General features: G+C 29.5%; 1 protein-coding gene and 1 long non-coding RNA gene across 2 annotated transcripts; both read left to right on the top strand.

The window, feature by feature from the left end:
• The first annotated feature begins 4227 nt into the window (after window positions 1-4227).
• LOC101494672 (damage-control phosphatase At2g17340-like) lies at window positions 4228-8347 on the top strand. Its single transcript, XM_004495372.4, has 12 exons — window positions 4228-4465; window positions 4565-4630; window positions 5183-5249; window positions 5367-5435; window positions 5735-5875; window positions 6255-6383; window positions 6492-6578; window positions 7083-7157; window positions 7232-7309; window positions 7458-7535; window positions 7910-7972; window positions 8067-8347. The coding sequence occupies exons 1-12, from the start codon at window positions 4254-4256 to the stop codon at window positions 8139-8141; spliced, it is 1140 nt and encodes a 379-aa protein (XP_004495429.2). The 5' UTR covers window positions 4228-4253; the 3' UTR covers window positions 8142-8347.
• Window positions 8348-9507: 1160 nt separating this feature from the next.
• On the top strand, window positions 9508-19106 carry LOC113786321 (uncharacterized). The gene is made up of 2 exons (XR_012162774.1): window positions 9508-15726; window positions 16018-19106. It is a non-coding gene; the product is annotated as an uncharacterized lncRNA (long non-coding RNA).
• The last annotated feature ends 330 nt before the right edge of the window (window positions 19107-19436 follow it).

A 19436-nucleotide genomic window follows, 5' to 3' on the forward strand; every position in this document is an offset into this window, starting at 1 on the left:
GTGCTCTCAAAAATTAACATACCAAGGAGAGAGTAGTGGTTTTCAGGTGTCAAAAGTTGCAATCTTTGGTGGTAGATATTAGTTGAGATATGTTTATGTTAGTTTTCCATGTATTTTTTCCTCCCCTGATGTATCTCTTGTATTGTTTAGTGATTTTTGTAGTAATTGGATGTAGAATACACGTGTTCTTGTTTTTGTCTGCCATAATTAAGTGTGAGTGGATCTGATGTGATATGTAACTTCAAACAATTTCTTGCACGTTTGAAATCACGGTAAATTTGATGATATCATGATGGTACCATGATTTTGTTGAAACTTTAAAGTGTAAATTTTGCAAAATCATAGTGAAAACCCACCAACCTCTTTGAGGGTTCTTTTAGCCAATGTTTATTTGTAGGTTAATGTAGCTGACATGTGGACTTAAAATAATGTTCGAGAAAACACTTATTCAGTTAAGAAAATTTATCTTGTTTTGGTGAGAGGTGTGGTTTAACCTTCTTTTCAAGCTCTTGCATGGAATCTATATGTATCACGGAAAGTTTCTTTATTTTCTTGAAAGCTATTTAATAATAGGTTAGTTGCAAAAGATAATTTGATTCGTTGAAGGATTATACAAATTGATTCAACAATAGTGTGGCGGGTTGTGGTGAAATTTATCTTGTTTTGGTGAGAGGTGTGGTTTAACCTTCTTTTCAAGCTCTTGCATGGAATCTATATGTATCACGGAAAGTTTCTTTATTTTCTTGAAAGCTATTTAATAATAGGTTAGTTGCAAAAGATAATTTGATTCGTTGAAGGATTATACAAATTGATTCAACAATAGTGTGGCGGGTTGTGGTGAAATAGAAACAATTTGTCATTTATTTTTTGAATGTCCTTGATTTGGATGTCTGTGGTGTGGTGTTTTAGACTAGTTAGGTTTATCTGGTGTTTTTTTAAATAATGCAAAGTTAATTAATTTAATAGTCTAATTTTGTGTGGTTAGGTGGAGCACCACAAAAATCATATGACCTCTGATTTCAAGTATAAGAGAAAGTGGATCAATAAAAATAGATATATTTGATTCAAAATTTAGACTAAATATATCAATTTTTGTTGACCATATTTTCTCTTATATTCAATATCAAGAAAGGAATAATTTAATTCTTAACAATTTAATTTATATAAAAATAAAAAAATAAGACCATTTTTCTTGGAATTATCCCAAATGTGAATTCCATTATTGAAAATGTTAAAAGCTTTTATCTGGGAGTGACTTAAGAATCATGTCCAAAGATTTAATTATTTGTACCACAAACCTTTGGTGTGCTTAGAACTTGTGTCCAATAAAACCGAGCTTTAAAGTGGTTTTCTTTTATAATTTTTTAATTTTTTTTAATTTTTATTTTATTTTATTTATTTTTATGTTGAGTTTTTGTATGAGTCTTTTTGTTGGAGATATTGTAACATAATAATGGTATTGTCTCTATTTAAGACATACATTGTGCTTCTAGATACACCTTGTGTTTGAATTAGTTTATTAAAAATAAATTTGTTTTGATTCGTGAAAAAAACAAGTTACTAAAATAGATTAGGTAAAAAGTTAAAAAAAAAAATAGTGTATATTTTAATTATTGTTATTTATTGATATATATATTTGTTTGACCAGATTTATTTATATTAAAATAAACAAAATTGAATTAGGCAAATATTTAGATGAACATGAACTTGAAAATTGCCATCTTTGGTATAACCTTACTATATGAGGCAAACTATTATATATAAATATCATATATGTTCTTTTACATAAAAGTTATAAATTTGTTGCATTTTATTTTAATTTTTAAAATTATTAAATTTTATTTGGCCATATTAATTTAGAGATTTTATAATAAGAAATTGTATATTTTTTTTCTAAAATAAGTTATTGTATTATTATTATTATTATTATTAATTAAGAGATTTCATAATAAGAAATTATATAATTTTTTTAAATAAATTATTATATTATTAGCGACATTTATACTAATAACTATTTTTCCGATGATCTCTTGATTTGAATTATATCATTTGAAGTTGCAATATACTCTTTAAGCTAATATAAAAAAATTGCTATTGAGCATGAATTTGGGGGCGTACGACTAAGTCACTTAAATTTTTTCTTAATTAGAATTACTTTACTTTATAATACTACATTTGTAATAAAATATAAGTAAAACTAGTTTATAATTTTTAAAATAAAATATATACAACAATTAATAATACGTCTTATATTTTATGATAATAAAAACTAATCTCATTTAATATAACTTTTTATATTATCAATAATTTAATTTAATTGAAAATAATTTAGACAATAGATTTAATTTTTTGTCGTAATTACATAAATTAAATGTTTTCCATTATGTAATTTGGTAATTTTTGCTTGCAATTTATGCTATATATTTATAATATTAGATGACAAGTTCATAGTACTTCAATGGGGACAGTGAAATCATTTACAAAATCATCACCAACTCACACTCATAGGGCTTTGCTCTCAATCTCACCCTCACGGTGTACTCGTTGGAACATTTCTTCATCATTGTCCTTCCATTTACATGCTGTTTCTTTTACCCTCTCAACAACCTGCAGGGTTAACTCTTGCATTCATCAATCTCCACAAACCAATCACCACTTCAAAACACTAGGTAACCCCTTCAATAATTTATGTTATCATGGTTACATTACATACATACATAATATACATTCATTTTTTTTATGCACGCACATATAGGATTTTTTATATTTATATCTTTTTTCATTTTTTCTTTTATATCCTAAAATACCACATTTTAAAAATATAATATAAAAGTACTCTACTTTTTTAACTTAGTTGTTGATCGTAGCATAGGAATAGAACGAAGTGAAGAGTTTTTTTTTTTATTGTTAATAGATGGTCGCATTCCGAGAATGCGACTTTGTATTGATAATTTTTTTTTGCCATTTAATAAATAATTATATTTATTATTATTTAATAAATTATAAATAATTAAAATATTTAAAAATTCAAAATATTATTAATAAATAAAATACATAAATAATAATAATAATAAATAAAATATATTAATGATAATTTTATTTTATTAATAATATTTCGAATTTTTAAATATTTTAATTATTTATAATTTATTAAATAATAAATATAATTAATAATAAACATAATTATTTATTAAATGACAAAAAAAAAACAATGTCAAGGTCACATCCTGCGGGATGCGACCATCTATTAACAATATAAAAAATATTATTTCACCTCGTCGCATCTCCAGATTGCAATCAACTAAGAAAAAAATATAGAACATTTTGTATTATTTTTTAAAAGTGTGCCATTTTTGAGATAGTATGTAATAGTGTCCACCCGGACACTTCTTTATTTATGTGTCCATTTTTTTTATTGAGTTGAGGTAGGTTAATAATGAGTAATTTTAATTTTAATTTTGTTTTTAAATAAAATGAATAAAATTAATTCAATATAATAAATAAATAAAAAAGCGTTAATACAGTGATGTTTAGGATTTTTTACCCATATATCCTACTTTTCAAAAAAGTTAACTAAAATGCCATACTTTCAAAAACTGTTATCAAAATGCCTTACTTTTTAGGGAAACAAGAAAAACTCTCCCTGGGGGAGCGACATCTCAAAGAGCAAAAAATTTTCCCCTAGTAGGAGGTCGCTGGCCGGGGATGCGACCTCCCAAAGGGTTTTTTAAAAAAAAATTAATTTATTTTTTTTAATTAATTGTTAATATTTTAATAAATATTTAAATTAATAAATAATTATATTAAATAATAAATTTATAATTAATAATAATACTACATAAATAAATATATTAAATTTAATATATTATTATAAATATATTAAATTTAATATATTATTATAAATATATTAAATAATAATATATTAAATAAAATATATTAAATTATGTAGTATTATTATTAATTATAAATTTATTATTTAATATAATTATTTATTAATTTAAATATTTATTAAAATATTAACAATTAATTAAAACAAAAAAACGAATTAAATTTTTTTTAAAACCCTTTGGGAGGTCGCATCCCCGACCAGCGACGACCTCAGGGGAAAAAATTTTGCTCTTTGAGATGTCGCTCCCTGGGAGAGTTTTACTGATTCTCCTAAAAAGTAGGAGATTTTAGTAAAAGTTTTTGAAAGTAGAGCATTTTGGTTAACTTTTTTAAAAAGTGGGATATATGGGTAAAAAAATCCGGTGATGTTTAAGCAGTTACATTTTTATTTTATTTTGACGGGATCTCTTGAAGAAGCAATGGAATCAAAACTGGTACCATTTCCTTTGTTATTGGATAGTACCAATTACGGAGCATGCACCATTCCATGGAGATTACCTTCTGATGATCCACGTGTCCTCACTCCCACTGAGCTATCTTGGATTAATCTCCTACACAGTTGTATCCCCTCCTATAAGTATGTTCTCTCTTCATTTTATTTTTCTTTAAACAAAAATTGGGGCATGTGGTTCAATGTTTCTCGTTTATATTAATTTTTATTTTTGATTTGGTACAGAAAGCGTGCTGAGACTGATACCTCTGTTCCTGATGCTGCAAATAAAGCTGAAATCTTTGCTCAAAGGTTAGGTGCTATCTTAGTACTTCATTCTTCCCTTTCTGAGAATTTTGAGTTTCTTCTTTAACATGAGACCATGGTTTCAAATTGGGGACTGCATCACGTGATTGCAACTGGAATATTGCGGTTGCAGCAGTGTCCACAACTGTATTATGCCACAATTGCAGTGTGAGATTGTAGATAATTGTAAGTGATGGAGACTTGATAATGAGATAGATATGAAAATTTAGACATAAGATATGAGATATTTGAAATATAATATAAGTAAAAAATGTAATATAAGTAATAAATTTATGCTGCAATGACCGATTGCGCAACAGCTGCACTATCGCGACCGCAGTGGCCACAACCACACCTGTAGCCTCAATTTAAAACAATGCAAGAAGCCTATGCCTATTTTTACCTTGTTAGTTAATAACATCAGCATACTTTTGAAATTCTTAGGAAGGGATAATGTGTCTTATGATCATTAGGCTTGTACTTTCTTTATCCTAATAATATTGAAATTTTTGTTAGTTGTAATATTGCATCTTATGTTGATTCATTTTCTTCAAAAAGGTATGCTAAAATACTTGAAGATTTGAAGAAAGATCCTGCAAGTCAAGGCGGTTCTTTTGATCTCCTTGTATGTTCTTGTTCTCTACCTGAAGTTTATTATATGCAAAAGAGAAAAATAACAAAACGTGAAATGTTTATCATATGGCTCATTAATTTCTTTTTCTTTTTGGTTTGTTGGTTCTAGCTTCTTTGCAGACTTCGTGAGCAAGTCCTTAAAGAATTGGGATTCAGAGATATCTTCAAGAAAGTCAAGGTAAGTTTAAGCGAATAATCTGCAATTCTGTGTGCTAAATGCTAATATTATTCTGCTAAAATATGGAAGAATAGTAAGTGTATATTATCTTATTGTTGTGGCTGAAGCAATGTAACATATTGGATTAAGAATATAGGGAGATTTAATTGCAATATTTTGTTTGTCAAAGTTGAAGAAATTTAACACCATTACTTTTCAATGTCAATAAGATAGGCGGTGGAGTGTTATCCTGCTATCAATAAATTATGTAGTTCTATTTTGGTTAAGATTTGTAATTCCTCTATGATTGAATGCAACAGGATGAAGAGAATGCAAAGGCCATCTCCCTATTTGAGAATGTTGTTCGTCTTAATGATGCTATTGAAGACGAAGGCAATCGACTCGAAAATTTAGTTAGAGGAATTTTCGCGGGGAATATATTTGATCTTGGTTCTCCAGAGGTAGGTTGATTTTTTATATGCAAATTTGGTCACTTCTGATGCACAATTAGCTAAAAATTGAATTGCTTAAAGATATGAACAAAATCATGGTGAAATAAACTTTCGTTGCAATAACATGATTACATAAGAATGCCATGTACTTCCATGTAAACTCCTGGATAGTTGTTTGCCAATTGTAAGTGTTATTTTTCACTTTTGTGATCTATCATCCAAGTATTCAACCATAGCTGACATATTGTTTGGGAATCTTACCTGAAAATGAATTTATTTGCATACTAGAAGACACATGTTTATTACAATCATATGCCAAAGGTTGGAGGGTTATTTCCAAGTAGTTATAGTTTATGTCTTACTTTTTTCTTCCCTCAATTTCTTGAAGCTTGCAGAGGTTTTCCCTAGGGATGGGGTGTCGTTTTCAACTACTTGTGAAAATCTTCTCCCTCGGCCTTGGATAATTGATGACCTTGATACTTTAAAATTAAAATGGAGCAACAAGTCCTGGAAGAAGGTAAGTGTCATATGGTTGAAGAAATATACAATTCTTTTGATTCAATTTATGCTTCTGACATATTTTGTCCAAGGGCAGTTTCATAATCAATTTTCTTTATCATTGCAGGTTATCATATTTGTTGATAACTCTGGTGGAGATATTATTTTGGGTATTTTGCCATTTGCAAGGGAGCTCCTTCGGCGTGGGAGTCAGGTTTCCACGCTTTTATTTCTCTTTCAACTGTGTTTTCTGGTCTGGAAATTTGAATCTGATTGCCATAACAAAGTTACATGTTCAGTGTTCACGACTTAACGTGGATATAGGGATATAGTATTAAAGCAAGTGTCGAACCACATAAATTTTGGGGCTTCTTTTTTTTCCTTGTAGCGTGTGTGTTTTACATGTTTCGCATGTACAATTTTGTGTTTTAGCAGTGGTGGTAGGATAAGAAGAATAGTGTTAGCATTTATATTATTGAACACAATAGATCAATGTCTTTAAATACCTGAAGTTCATTTTTCTTTACATGGAACTTAGAGGAACAACAAGTTTTGTAAATCTGTTTTAAGTACTTATATTAAATCCACTAAACTCTTAATTGTGGATGACATGATTCATAGTCCATTTTAAAGCATTTTGAAATTATAATTTCTTTGCTTGTGGTGTTCTTATGATCTCCTCTTTCAACATATTTTACTAATGCTGTTTTTAATGCAGGTTGTTTTGGCCGCTAATGACTCACCTTCTATCAATGATGTGACTTACCCTGAGCTAATTGAAATTATATCAAAGGTAACACAAATTAATTTCAACAAATTTTTGGTATAATCAAAGTTTTTTCCTAACTCTAACATGTTGGTTTCCAGTTAAAGGATGAAGAAGGAAATCTCTTGGGTGTCAGTACTTCAAATCTTTTTATTGCTAACTCCGGAAATGATTTACCTGTAAGATCTTAATTAGAAATAATTTGTTTGTTATATTAGGAAAATTATGGTTTCTTTTTAGTTTATGGGCCTATATTGCCAAATCATTGACTTGTACGATGATTACTTGATTGCATGTTTCTTTGTTGTTTTGTTCCATGGATTGAAGATTATTGATCTTACAAAGGTTTCACCAGAGCTTGCTTGCCATGCCAGTGATGCAGATCTTGTCATTTTAGAAGGGATGGTATAAGTTCTTCCTTTGACATTGCATGCTTTTTCTGTTGGGATTAGACAATGTAGCATTCTCCTATATAGGCCCTGGTTGGATAAATAGCTTAATTAAGCACGTATAGCATTAACGTTTATTAAATAAGTGATTGTGTATAAGTTGTTTCTATAATAAAAGATAAAATAAAAGTCAACTACTTTAGTATAAACTTTACATTGTTTTCATAAACTAACCTAGAGAATAATCAGAAATAAGCTAAAAACAACTTATGTAGCAGATAAGTTGATTGGGCAAGTTGTAACTAAGCTCTATTGTTTTCTATTGACTAAACGTTGTCACAAAATGGTGTGCCTAATGAATTTTAAACACTGACACATTTCTTATGATAGGGTCGAAGTATTGAAACAAATCTCTATGCTCAATTTAAATGTGATTCTATCAAGATTGCCATGGTAATTCTTTTTATCATTTCTTTTAACTTCTTAAAATATGAGAAATTGAATATTGATTCTTTATATTTTCTTTGTTGTTATTTTTTGTTTACAGGTGAAACATCCTGAGGTTGCAGAATATCTTGGGTCACGGTTGTATGACTGTGTAATCAAATACAATGAAGTTTAGAGTATATAGGTCAGACCGATTTTTTTACAAGACAAAATTTTCATTCAAGAGTTTGTTCTCTAATACCATTTGATCTTTTTCAGAGTAGTTTTTTAATTGAAAAGTTGAGAATTCCATTTGCCATTGAGAATTATGAATTTAAGATATTGTTGTCTTAGGAATTAGAGGATTTTTGAAATGATTGATAATTTTGATGATTGGAATTATCCTTTGAGTTATTAAATTAAAAGAAAGTTTCAACTTCTAGTGTGTAGCTAGAAGGACTAACTACTTATGAGGAATAAAATGCAATGATTTAGAAAGAGAATCAAGTGATGAATTAAGAAAATTCATACAATTCACACGCCACTATCCCTTCCCTAAATTTCCTTTTTTATAGAGGGTCTGTAACTCTATATAGGGCAAGGAAAGGAAAGGAAATCACTCATGGGTTTGGTAGAGGGCATGTAACTCGTTTCAAGTGGTACTTATTATTATTCCGTCTATGGACTAAAAGAAATAACACTATTTTATGTGTTAGTTTCGTGGCTAGTCTTTAAGAAAAAAAATTACTCTTTAACAAAAGTTGCACTTAAATGAGAATGCCAAATTTTTTATGTGGCTTTTTCTTTCCAATTTTATCATTTATTTAAACGGTTTTATTTACTATTTTATACTTCTTTATTTAATTAAATAATAATTAAATTTATATATATAAATGATATTCAGCTTTTCTATAATTTTTTATTCTAACTTTCCCATTTGTTTAAAGGGAAATTCTTGTACGGATCATGGCTCGGCATAGATTAGTATTTTAAATTTTTTTAAAATTTCAACTATTAGGGATACCTTTTAGAAGTAGATGTTTAGATTCATTTTCATTTATATAAGATTTGATAAAAAAAAAATAATATGTATTTTGTATTGAATCGACATTAATTAAAAATATTATAGAGTATCTTAAACTATTGTTAAGAGTACATTTATTTGTAAGTATTAAATAGTAGAACTAACCTTTGTTAAAAATTTTTATTTAAACTTTTTTATTTCATTAGATAGATTTTTAAATTTCATAAAAATAATCATACAGTACACAAAATACTATATAAACAAAAATAAATACAAAAGATATGTAAAAAAAATAAATATAAAAGATATTTCTAAAAATAAATAAATAGTATATAAAAGAAAATTATAAATTATAACACGATTCTTTTGTTCACAATTTTTTTTCCTTTGTGATTGCCAACAATAAAAATTACTTTGATATTTTACTCTATGCAATTAAATATTATAAATACTTTGTACCCAAAAAAAATTTATAAATTTTGTTGTTATAAAAAAACTGATGAAATGTAAAAAATTATTACAAAAAACAAAATTGTAAATACGAGTGGACGTTATTTGTTCAACAAAAATAATACATATTAAAAAAACAACTTAACGTTATAAAAGGATGCAAGTGTACACACTTGATAGGGTTTCAAGTTTGTCCTTACTTCACGGAGAGTAAAAAAGACGCAAACTTGACGAATCGGCAGAGAAAAAAAGGTGCGAAATTGACGAATAGGAAAAAGGAAGAGATTGGAGCTTCTTCATTGGATTTTCATTATTCTGAATTCTTTCTAGCTCGGCCACCGTTGATTCTGATTGTTCGTACGAAACCGGAAAAATAATAAAGAAAGAAAAGAAAGGTGTGTCCTCTCCATTTTCAATCTTCTGCACCTTGAATCGAATTCTTTATAATTGATTCGTTTGCAACGGTAACGGTAACATCCCGTTCTTGAAATTCAAACCCTAGAAATTTAATTTGAATTGGTACCGGAAAAATATAACCACAGAGTCACAAACATTGTTATTCGGATTTCAGTTTTTGGATTCTAGGATTTGAATAATCAACAATCATGGTTTGCTTCGATTTGAAAGAGAGAGATGTAGATATGAACAAAAAAAAAATATAAAAAGCTTCTTGATTCTACCTTCGATAAATCTGCTGTCCTTTCAAGTTTAGTTGTGTAGCTCGTCTGAATTTCGTTTCTTTAATCGTTGCTTCATCTCTCTCCCCCCATTTACAATCCATTCTTCTTTGGATTTCTGATTTATCGATTTTTTCTTTTTCTGTTCAGCAAACATGCTGACTCCAAAACCATGTATGGCATGAATGTTTTGGGCTAGGTTTTGGTTTGCATAATGATTATAGAATGTATGATCTTGATCATTCCTTATTTTTCATGCCTAAAAAGGCTAATAAAAATTGAGAAGTTGCTATATGTAACTTATGACAAATCGGTTGCTATGTTTGGATGACCCAAATTTTAATTATGAGATGGATTCTTGACCCTAAATGTTGTTTGGAATATGAATTTTTTATTCATATGAAATTGAGATAATATGAATGATGACCCTATATTTAATTTTGAGATGGATTCTTCTTGACCCAAAGTGTGGCTTGCATTATGAATTTTTATTCATATGAAATTGTGATGGTATGTTTGGATGACCGAAAATATAATCACGAGGTAGATGGATTCTTGACTCAAAATGTGTATTGCAATATGAGTATTTTGTTCATATGATGTTGAGATAATATGATTGGATGACCCTACATTTAATTACGAGAGGATTCTTGACCCTAAATGTTGTTTGGAATATGAATTTTTTATTCATATAAAATTGAGATAATATGAATGATGACCCTATATTTAATTTTGAGATGGATTCTTCTTGACCCAAAGCGTGGCTTGCATTATGAATTTTTATTCATATGAAATTGTGATGGTATGTTTGGATGACCGAAAATATAATCACGAGATGGATGGATTCTTGACTCAAAATGTATATTGCAATATGAATATTTTGTTCATATGAAGTTGAGATAATATGATTGGATGACCCTACATTTAATTACGAGATGGATTCTTGACCCTAAACGTTGTTTGGAATATGAATTTTTTTTTCATATGAAATTGAGATAATATGAATGGTGACCCTATATTTAATTTTGAGATGGATTCTTGACCCAAAGTGTGGCTTGCAATATGAATTTTTATTCATATGAAATTGTGATGGTATGTTTGGATGACCGAAAATATAATCACGAGATGGATGGATTCTTGACTCAAAATGTGTATTGCAATATGAGTATTTTGTTCATATGATGTTGAGATAATATGATTGGATGACCCGACATTTAATTATGAGATGGATTCTTGACCCTAAATGTTGGTTGGAATATGAATTTTTTATTCATATGAAATTGAGATAATATGAATGATGACCCTATATTTAATTTTGAGATGGATTCTTCTTGACCCAAAGTGTGGCTTGCAATATGAATTTTTATTCATATGAAATTGTGATGGTATGTTTGGATGACCGAAAATATAATCACGAGATGGATGGATTCTTGACTCAAAATGTGTATTGCAATATGAGTATTTTGTTCATATGATGTTGAGATAATATGATTAGATGACCCTACATTTAATTATGAGATGGATTCTTGACCCTAAATGTTGTTTGGAATATGAATTTTTTATTCATATAAAATTGAGATAATATGAATGATGACCCTATATTTAATTTTGAGATGGATTCTTCTTGACCCAAAGTGTGGCTTGCATTATGAATTTTTATTCATATGAAATTGTGATGGTATGTTTGGATGACCGAAAATATAATCACGAGATGGATGGATTCTTGACTCAAAATGTGTATTGCAATATGAGTATTTTGTTCATATGATGTTGAGATAATATGATTAGATGACCCTACATTTAATTATGAGATGGATTCTTGACCCTAAATGTTGTTTGGAATATGAATTTTTTATTCATATAAAATTGAGATAATATGAATGATGACCCTATATTTAATTTTGGGATGGATTCTTGACCCAAAGTGTGGCTTGCAATATGAATTTTTATTCATATGAAATTGTGATGGTATGTTTGGATGACCGAAAATATAATCACGAGATGGATGGATTCTTGACTCAAAATGTATATTGCAATATGAGCATTTTGTTCATATGATGTTGAGATAATATGATTGGATGACCCTACATTTAATTACGAGATGGATTCTTGACCCTAAATGTTGTTTGGAATATGAATTTTTTTTTTCATATGAAATTGAGATAATATGAATGGTGACCATATATTTAATTTTGAGATGGATTCTTGACCCAAAGTGTGGCTTGCAATATGAATTTTTATTCATATGAAATTGTGATGGTATGTTTGGATGACCGAAAATATAATCACGAGATGGATGGATTCTTGACTCAAAATGTATATTGCAATATGAGTATTTTGTTCATATGATGTTGAGATAATATGATTGGATGACCCTACATTTAATTACGAGATGAAATCTTGACCCTAAATGTTGTTTGGAATATGAATTTTTTATTCATATAAAATTGAGATAATATGAATGATGACCCTATATTTAATTTTGAGATGGATTCTTGACCTAAAGTGTGGCTTGCAATATGAATTTTTATTCATATGAAATTGTGATGGTATGTTTGGATGACCGAAAATATAATCACGTGATGGATGGATTCTTGACTCAAAATGTATATTGCAATATGAATATTTTGTTCATATGAAGTTGAGATAATATGATTGGATGACCCTACATTTAATTACGAGATGGATTCTTGACCCTAAATGTTGTTAGGAATATGAATTTTTTTTTCATATGAAATTGAGATAATATAATTGGATGACCTTAAATTTAAACACAAGAGGGATTCTTGACCCAACATGTGGCTGGCATTATGAATTTTTTATTCATGATAGTATGTTTGGATGATCCAAATTTGAATCATGAGATGGATTCCTGACCCAAAATGTGGCTTACGATATGAATTATTTGTTCATATGAAATTGAAATAATATGACTGGATGACCCCAAATTTATTCATGGGATGGATTCTTGACCCTAAATGTGGCTTGTAATATGAATTTTTATTCATATGAAATTGCAATGGTATGTTTTGGGTGACCCATAATTTAATTACGAGATGGATGGATTTTTGACGCAAAATGTGTTGTGCAATATGAATTTTTTGTTCATATGAAGTTGGGATAATATGATTGGATGACCCCAAAATTAAATTTTGACATGAATTCTTGACCCAAAATGATGTTTGCAATATGAATTTTTTGTTCATATGTAATTGGGATAGTATGTTTGGTTGATTTGAAATTTAATTATGAGATGGATTCCTGACCCTAAACGTGACTTGTAATATGAATTTTTTATTCATATGAAATTGAGATAAATGACCGGAAGATCCTAAATTTAATCAAGAGATGAATTCATGGTCCAAAATGTGGCTTGCAATATGAATTTGCTATTCAAATGAAATTGGGATAATATGTTTGGATGAATCTAAATTTTATCACGAGAGAGTTTCCTTGACCCAAAATATGGCTTGCAATGTGAATTTCTTATTCATAGGTAATTGGAATAGAACGTTTGGACGATCCCAAATTTAATTACGAGATGGATTATTGGCCCTAAGTGTGGCTTGCAATATGATTTTTTTTTGTTCATATAGAATTGGGATAATATGATTGTATGACAATTTAATCTCAAGATGGATTTTAGACCCAAAATGTGGCTTACAATATGAATTCTTTATTTATATAAAATTGGGATAATATGTTTAGATTACTTATAATTTATTTGCCGGATGGATTAATGAACCTAAATGTGACTTGCAATATGAATTTTTTATTCATATGAAATTTGTATAACATGATTCTAAATATAAATACAAGATTGATTTTACATGTCAAGATGACCCTTAATAGCAAGTTTGTTTCGGATGACAATATTGTGTCTCAAGGCGTCAAATTTGACATTTGAGTTTTTATGATCTAAATTCAATAAATGAGATGTCAATATTGTACATCAATGACCTTTGATGTGAAATTTAATATTTGAGCAACACTAATCTTGAATTCGATTAATTGAAATGATGGTTTTGTGTCTAGATGACCTTGGATATGAAATTTAGATGATGACATGTCCCCTCGATGAAATCGGATGCAAAATATTATATTTGAGCTTAGATAATCTTAAATTCAATAAATTTGGATGATGATATTGGATGCAAATTTTGATATTTGATAAATCGGGTTCATAGCTTTGTGCCTCGTCGACCATGGATGTCAAATATGATGTTTGAGCCTAGATGACCCTATTTTCGATAAATTAAGATGATGGTATGGTGCCTCGATGATCTTGGATGTGGAATTTGATATTTGATAATTGAGCCTTGATGATCCTTGGTGATATATGATAATTGAGCCTTGATGATCCTAAAGTATATAAATTGAGATGATACTATTGTGCCTTGACAACCTTGGATTCAAAATTAGATAACTGAGACAAGATGATTCCTAATTCGATAAATTGGGGTGATGATATTGTGTCGTAATATCTTTGGATGTGAAATTTGATATTTGAGCTTAGATGATCCTTAATTCGAATGGGATGATGGTGTTATGTCATAAAAACCTTGGATGCAATATCTGATTTTTGTCCCTAGATAATCCTAAATTCGATAAGTTCATATGACAATATTGTCTCCCAATGACCTTGGATGCAAAATGATACTTGGGCCTAGACAAACTAAAAATTCAATAAATTGAGACAATGATATTGTGTCTTGATGACTTTAGATGCGAGTTTTCATATTTGAGTGTAGTTGATTCTAAATTGAGATGATAGAACTGTGTCTCGATGTCCTTGCAAAATATAATATATGTGTCTAGATTATCTTGAATTTGATAAATTTGGATGATATTATCGTCCCTTGATGATCTTGGATGTGAAATTTGATATTTGAATCTAAATGATCCTAAATTCGATAAAATAGGATGAGGGTATTGTGCCTTGGACAACGTTGGATGCAAAATTTTATATTTGAGCCTCGATGATCCTAAATTTGATAAATTAAGATGTCATTGTGCCTCAAATGACTTTGGATGCAAAGTAGGCTCAAATTTGATAAATTGAGATGGTTGTATTGTGCCTCAATGATATTAGATTAGATGTGAAATTTGATATTTGAGTCTTAATGATTAATAATTCAATAACTTGGGAAGATGGTATTGTGTCTTGATGACCTTAGATGCAAAATTTAATATTTCGAAATTTATTGATAAATTGGGATGATAGTGTTGTGTTTCAACGACCTGGGATTCGAAGTTTGTATTTGAGTCTGATGATCCTTAAAACTATGTTAAAAATACTGTTAATGCAATGAATTACACATTATCTTGGATGCTTAATTACTGCAAAATAAAATGTTGGAGGGTGAACAGTAAACAACCCTTTCATCTTGGAGATTTTTGTCTTGGAGATACTAGTTCGACTCGAAGAAATGTGACATCATGATTTCATTGGCTCTTATAAAGGTTAATTTTTTTGTCTGCAAGTTTGAATTTTCTGTGTTAATTCTGAAGGTATGTTATTTGAAATTAACCTGAAATTCAGATGTTGGTGTGCAATAGAACATCAAATCAACAATACAGGTGTAAGTGGATTTGTGCGTTGTCCACATTTCAAAGCGCAAAGGTCTTCTGTAAGTGTTAGAGATGTGATATAAAACAATTCATGTTCATTATTTAGCAACTTTAGCTTTTGAGAGAAAACTTGTCCATCAGAAAGTTTGATCACAAATTTGGTTCTAGACTGCATGGAATTTATCTTGTGCACTTCTTTACAAGTACTTACTAATCCTATATATTCTACTAGTGTTAACTATTTTGATTTGGTGTGTGCCCTAGCCTCTAATGCTATATTTGTTTCTTCTATCCTTTTTCCCTGATCATTTATCTCTGAAAGGAACAATATTGTTTTTTTTTTCCAAAAGGGGAGCCCGTTTTAGAGGTAAGTGGCTATTTGAATGGCACGGTCCCAAGTTTGGAGAGGGGGAGAAGACTGAGATAGTAAAGAGAGACTAACTTCAATAATATGGCTATGTTTGTCCTCAAAAACACCATTCTAATAAAGAGTATGATGAAGGAATAAATCAATGCATTATCCCATTGTGCTAAAGTATTTCAGCTAAATGGATCAACAAAGGAAAGAATATCTTCTGAAAGATTTTAAAGGGGTTGGTCCCCACAAGTCAATCAACAACAATAGGTTTGAGAGGATAAACAATAAGCTTGCCTTTGCAGCTAACAACACAATTGTCTAAGATATTTTTATTTGCAATTTGAGCATTACAAATTTTGGATACACTTGAATCATAGAGGACAGAAGAAGACTGAATTTATTATTTCATAAAGTGTGTGATTTTGACTTGTATACATTTACAATAGAATTTAGAGTTATTACAAAAAAAATTATAGGAAATTTAGAATTTCAAGAATTGAAATGTGCTACATGACTACTAAGAGGAACAACTCTGAGCAGACAACAAATATGGAATTAAATAAAGTCCATCTTGACCCATCACCCTTCTAACAAAATTCAGTGGGTGTCCTGAGATTTAACAAAGCATTTAATATGACGGAATAAAAGAAGTGTTTGGCCTTTTAGTGATTGAAGGAAGTAGAGCCAGATTTTTGAGTGACAAACTAACATTGGTGTGAAAGGAATTGGAACCAACAGAAGTAATAGGAAAACCACAAATATCTGATCATGGATGTTAAATTCAAGGCATCTGTGTGATTAAGCAGTGCTAATATGACTGCATTGAAGAATCTGCAAGTTTCGCCACCGGAGGAGACTGAGGAAATTGATTGCATTTGAACAAACAATGCACTATTGTCTGCCAATGATAAAATCCATAGAACAATTTTTATTATTTTTCTATTTTCTAATTGAAGTCTTGTATGTGTCTATGCTCTTGATTAGTTGAAGTCAACTGAGTGAGTACTGCATTTTTGTTGCAATTTTCAGTGGTTGAATCATTTCATTCATTTTCAATATTGAATTTGAAAAATGATTTGAAGTTTCATTTCTTGAAAATCAGGTGTTTCCACCTTCCATTTTCATTTTCCATATCTATAAAATATTGTGGAAGAGATTATGGTTGTGCTACAAAACACTCAAGGGATATTTCAACATTTTTTATGTTAAAGGAAACCTGATTTGTGACTCTTAGTTGAGAGCTCTACCACTCCCTAACTTACATTTGGGGGCAAGTAAACTTCTATTTTGCTCCGAGTCAGGTTAAATCTTATTCTTCAATTGAATGCAAATATTTGGTTTTGCATGCATCCGTATATTATGATATTATGTTACATGTAGATGTGTTATGTTTCATCAAATTTGTCTTTTCCAGATATTTATAAAGGTACTGAAATCATTATTTAACTTCCATTAATTTGATTATGCAATGTAAATTCAAAGAACTGACAAGCTCTACATCTTTCATTTTCCAAGTACGCTTCTTACCGAAGTAAGTTTAATAAAACCTAGTATAGAATAGATGTTTTTAGGTGCGTCTGTGTGTGCATCTAATACACTTAATCTATTTTGTTGTGATTTTTTGCTTGTTGCTTGTTCTTTCCTTTCAGTTGTATTTTGTTTCCTACTTTTGATTATTTGTTGTTTGTGTTGCTTTTGAGAGGTTGGTGTTTTAGGTGGTGAGTTATTGAGAAAATAAGAAACTAGAAGATTTTAAACAAGAGAGATAAGGGCTAGTTTGTGATTGCATCTAAATGCTTGTTTTAAGGTTTTGATGAGATTTTTGTGGTTATTGATTGTGTTTTTATATATGGGCATGTGTTGTTTGATGCTTAAATAGCAGAAATGCTACCTCCCACTCAAATTGTTTTATCCACCTTACTTTCTATATATGCTCTGCATATAAACTTGTTGGTTTTCTAATATGATCATTACTGGAAAATAAAAAGATGATGATTCAATATTGTTAACATTAAGGTGTGGCCTAGAACTGCCAAATTCTAGAATGAATTATTGAGCTTAACAAAGCTATGGTCCAAATGAAACAAAGACTATATATATATATATATGTATATATATATATATGAATTCAAAGTTAAGAAAAGTAATAAATTAGGTGTGAATTAGAGATTAGAAGTCCATTCCAAATGATGTCTATATTTAGAGATGGCATTCTACTTAACTGGACAGTTTCAACATCAGATATATCATGCTGTGTACTTTCGTTTCTCTCATTTGTGTCTCCCCCAAAATTGTTCTCTCTATATCAAACCTCAGCTTCATTGTCATTTTTCATTTCTCAATTTACCATTCTGATAAATCCCAGCACAATGCTTATTATTGTTTGACCTTGCTGGTGAATCAGTTGACTTTCTATGAGAAGAAAAATCTTGTGATATTGCTTGTAGTTTTTACTTCAACAAGTGCAATTGTTGTTCCAACCAATGAATCACATGCTCTAGATCTGGAAAGTTTAACTGAGCACAATATTCTTAGTAAAAATGTTCATGTGTAATATGCAACTGCAATATCTTTAGATGTGTCAAAAGTCGCTTACCATACCCCTTGTTTTGTTTCTTGGTAAATCTAGTGTCAGTAACCCATTTCCCCAAATGTCCTTATACAACTTTCCTCTTCCACTATACTTCAAAGGTTCTTTGTGAACACTCGTCCAATTTTCATTGAAAGACTTGGACGTATATTTGTCATTCATTTTGTGTGAATCATTACAGGGTTGTCATATAAGCACCAGGTTCCAATATTGACCATTTTAAACATTAGGGGTGAATTGGCAGCATTATTGGTTAGTTTTTTACTTGGATGACTATTTTTTTATTGCTCCTCATAACTTGGTGTGTTGGTGTGTTGTCCATTTTTTTATGCTTCTCATAACTTGAAAATCTAGATATGGATGAGTATGTAATGTTAGGGCAGCTAGTGCTTGTGGCCTGCCATACGAGGCTTCTTGCATTAGAACAAGTAATGTTTCCAATGGTTGTTCCACTATGATTCCTAATCTTACAAGTTCTGCTTTAATTTCCATGTCATGTGTTTTGTGTTTAAAATTAGAATATGAATAAACCATAATTATTTGTGTTTGTTGTGTCATCACGGATCATTACATTAAGTTAGAGCAATCACTTACATCTTCAACAAAAAAATTAGGTTTTGTTTGAGAGTTTAGAGGGGAGGGCAAGGGAGAAGAAAATAGAGAAATAGAGAGAGAATTTTTTTATATTTTTTAAAAGTGTAATTTTGTAAAGAATAATAAGAGAATGCTTATAATTAATATATTTTTAATTTATAGAGTATTATAATAACATGAAAATGATATGAAGAATTTTTCTAAGTTCTCTTAAATCTCCCTCCAAT

This window comes from Cicer arietinum, chromosome 4, assembly GCF_000331145.2.
Source record: "Cicer arietinum cultivar CDC Frontier isolate Library 1 chromosome 4, Cicar.CDCFrontier_v2.0, whole genome shotgun sequence".
NCBI classification, from domain to species: Eukaryota; Viridiplantae; Streptophyta; class Magnoliopsida; order Fabales; family Fabaceae; genus Cicer; species Cicer arietinum.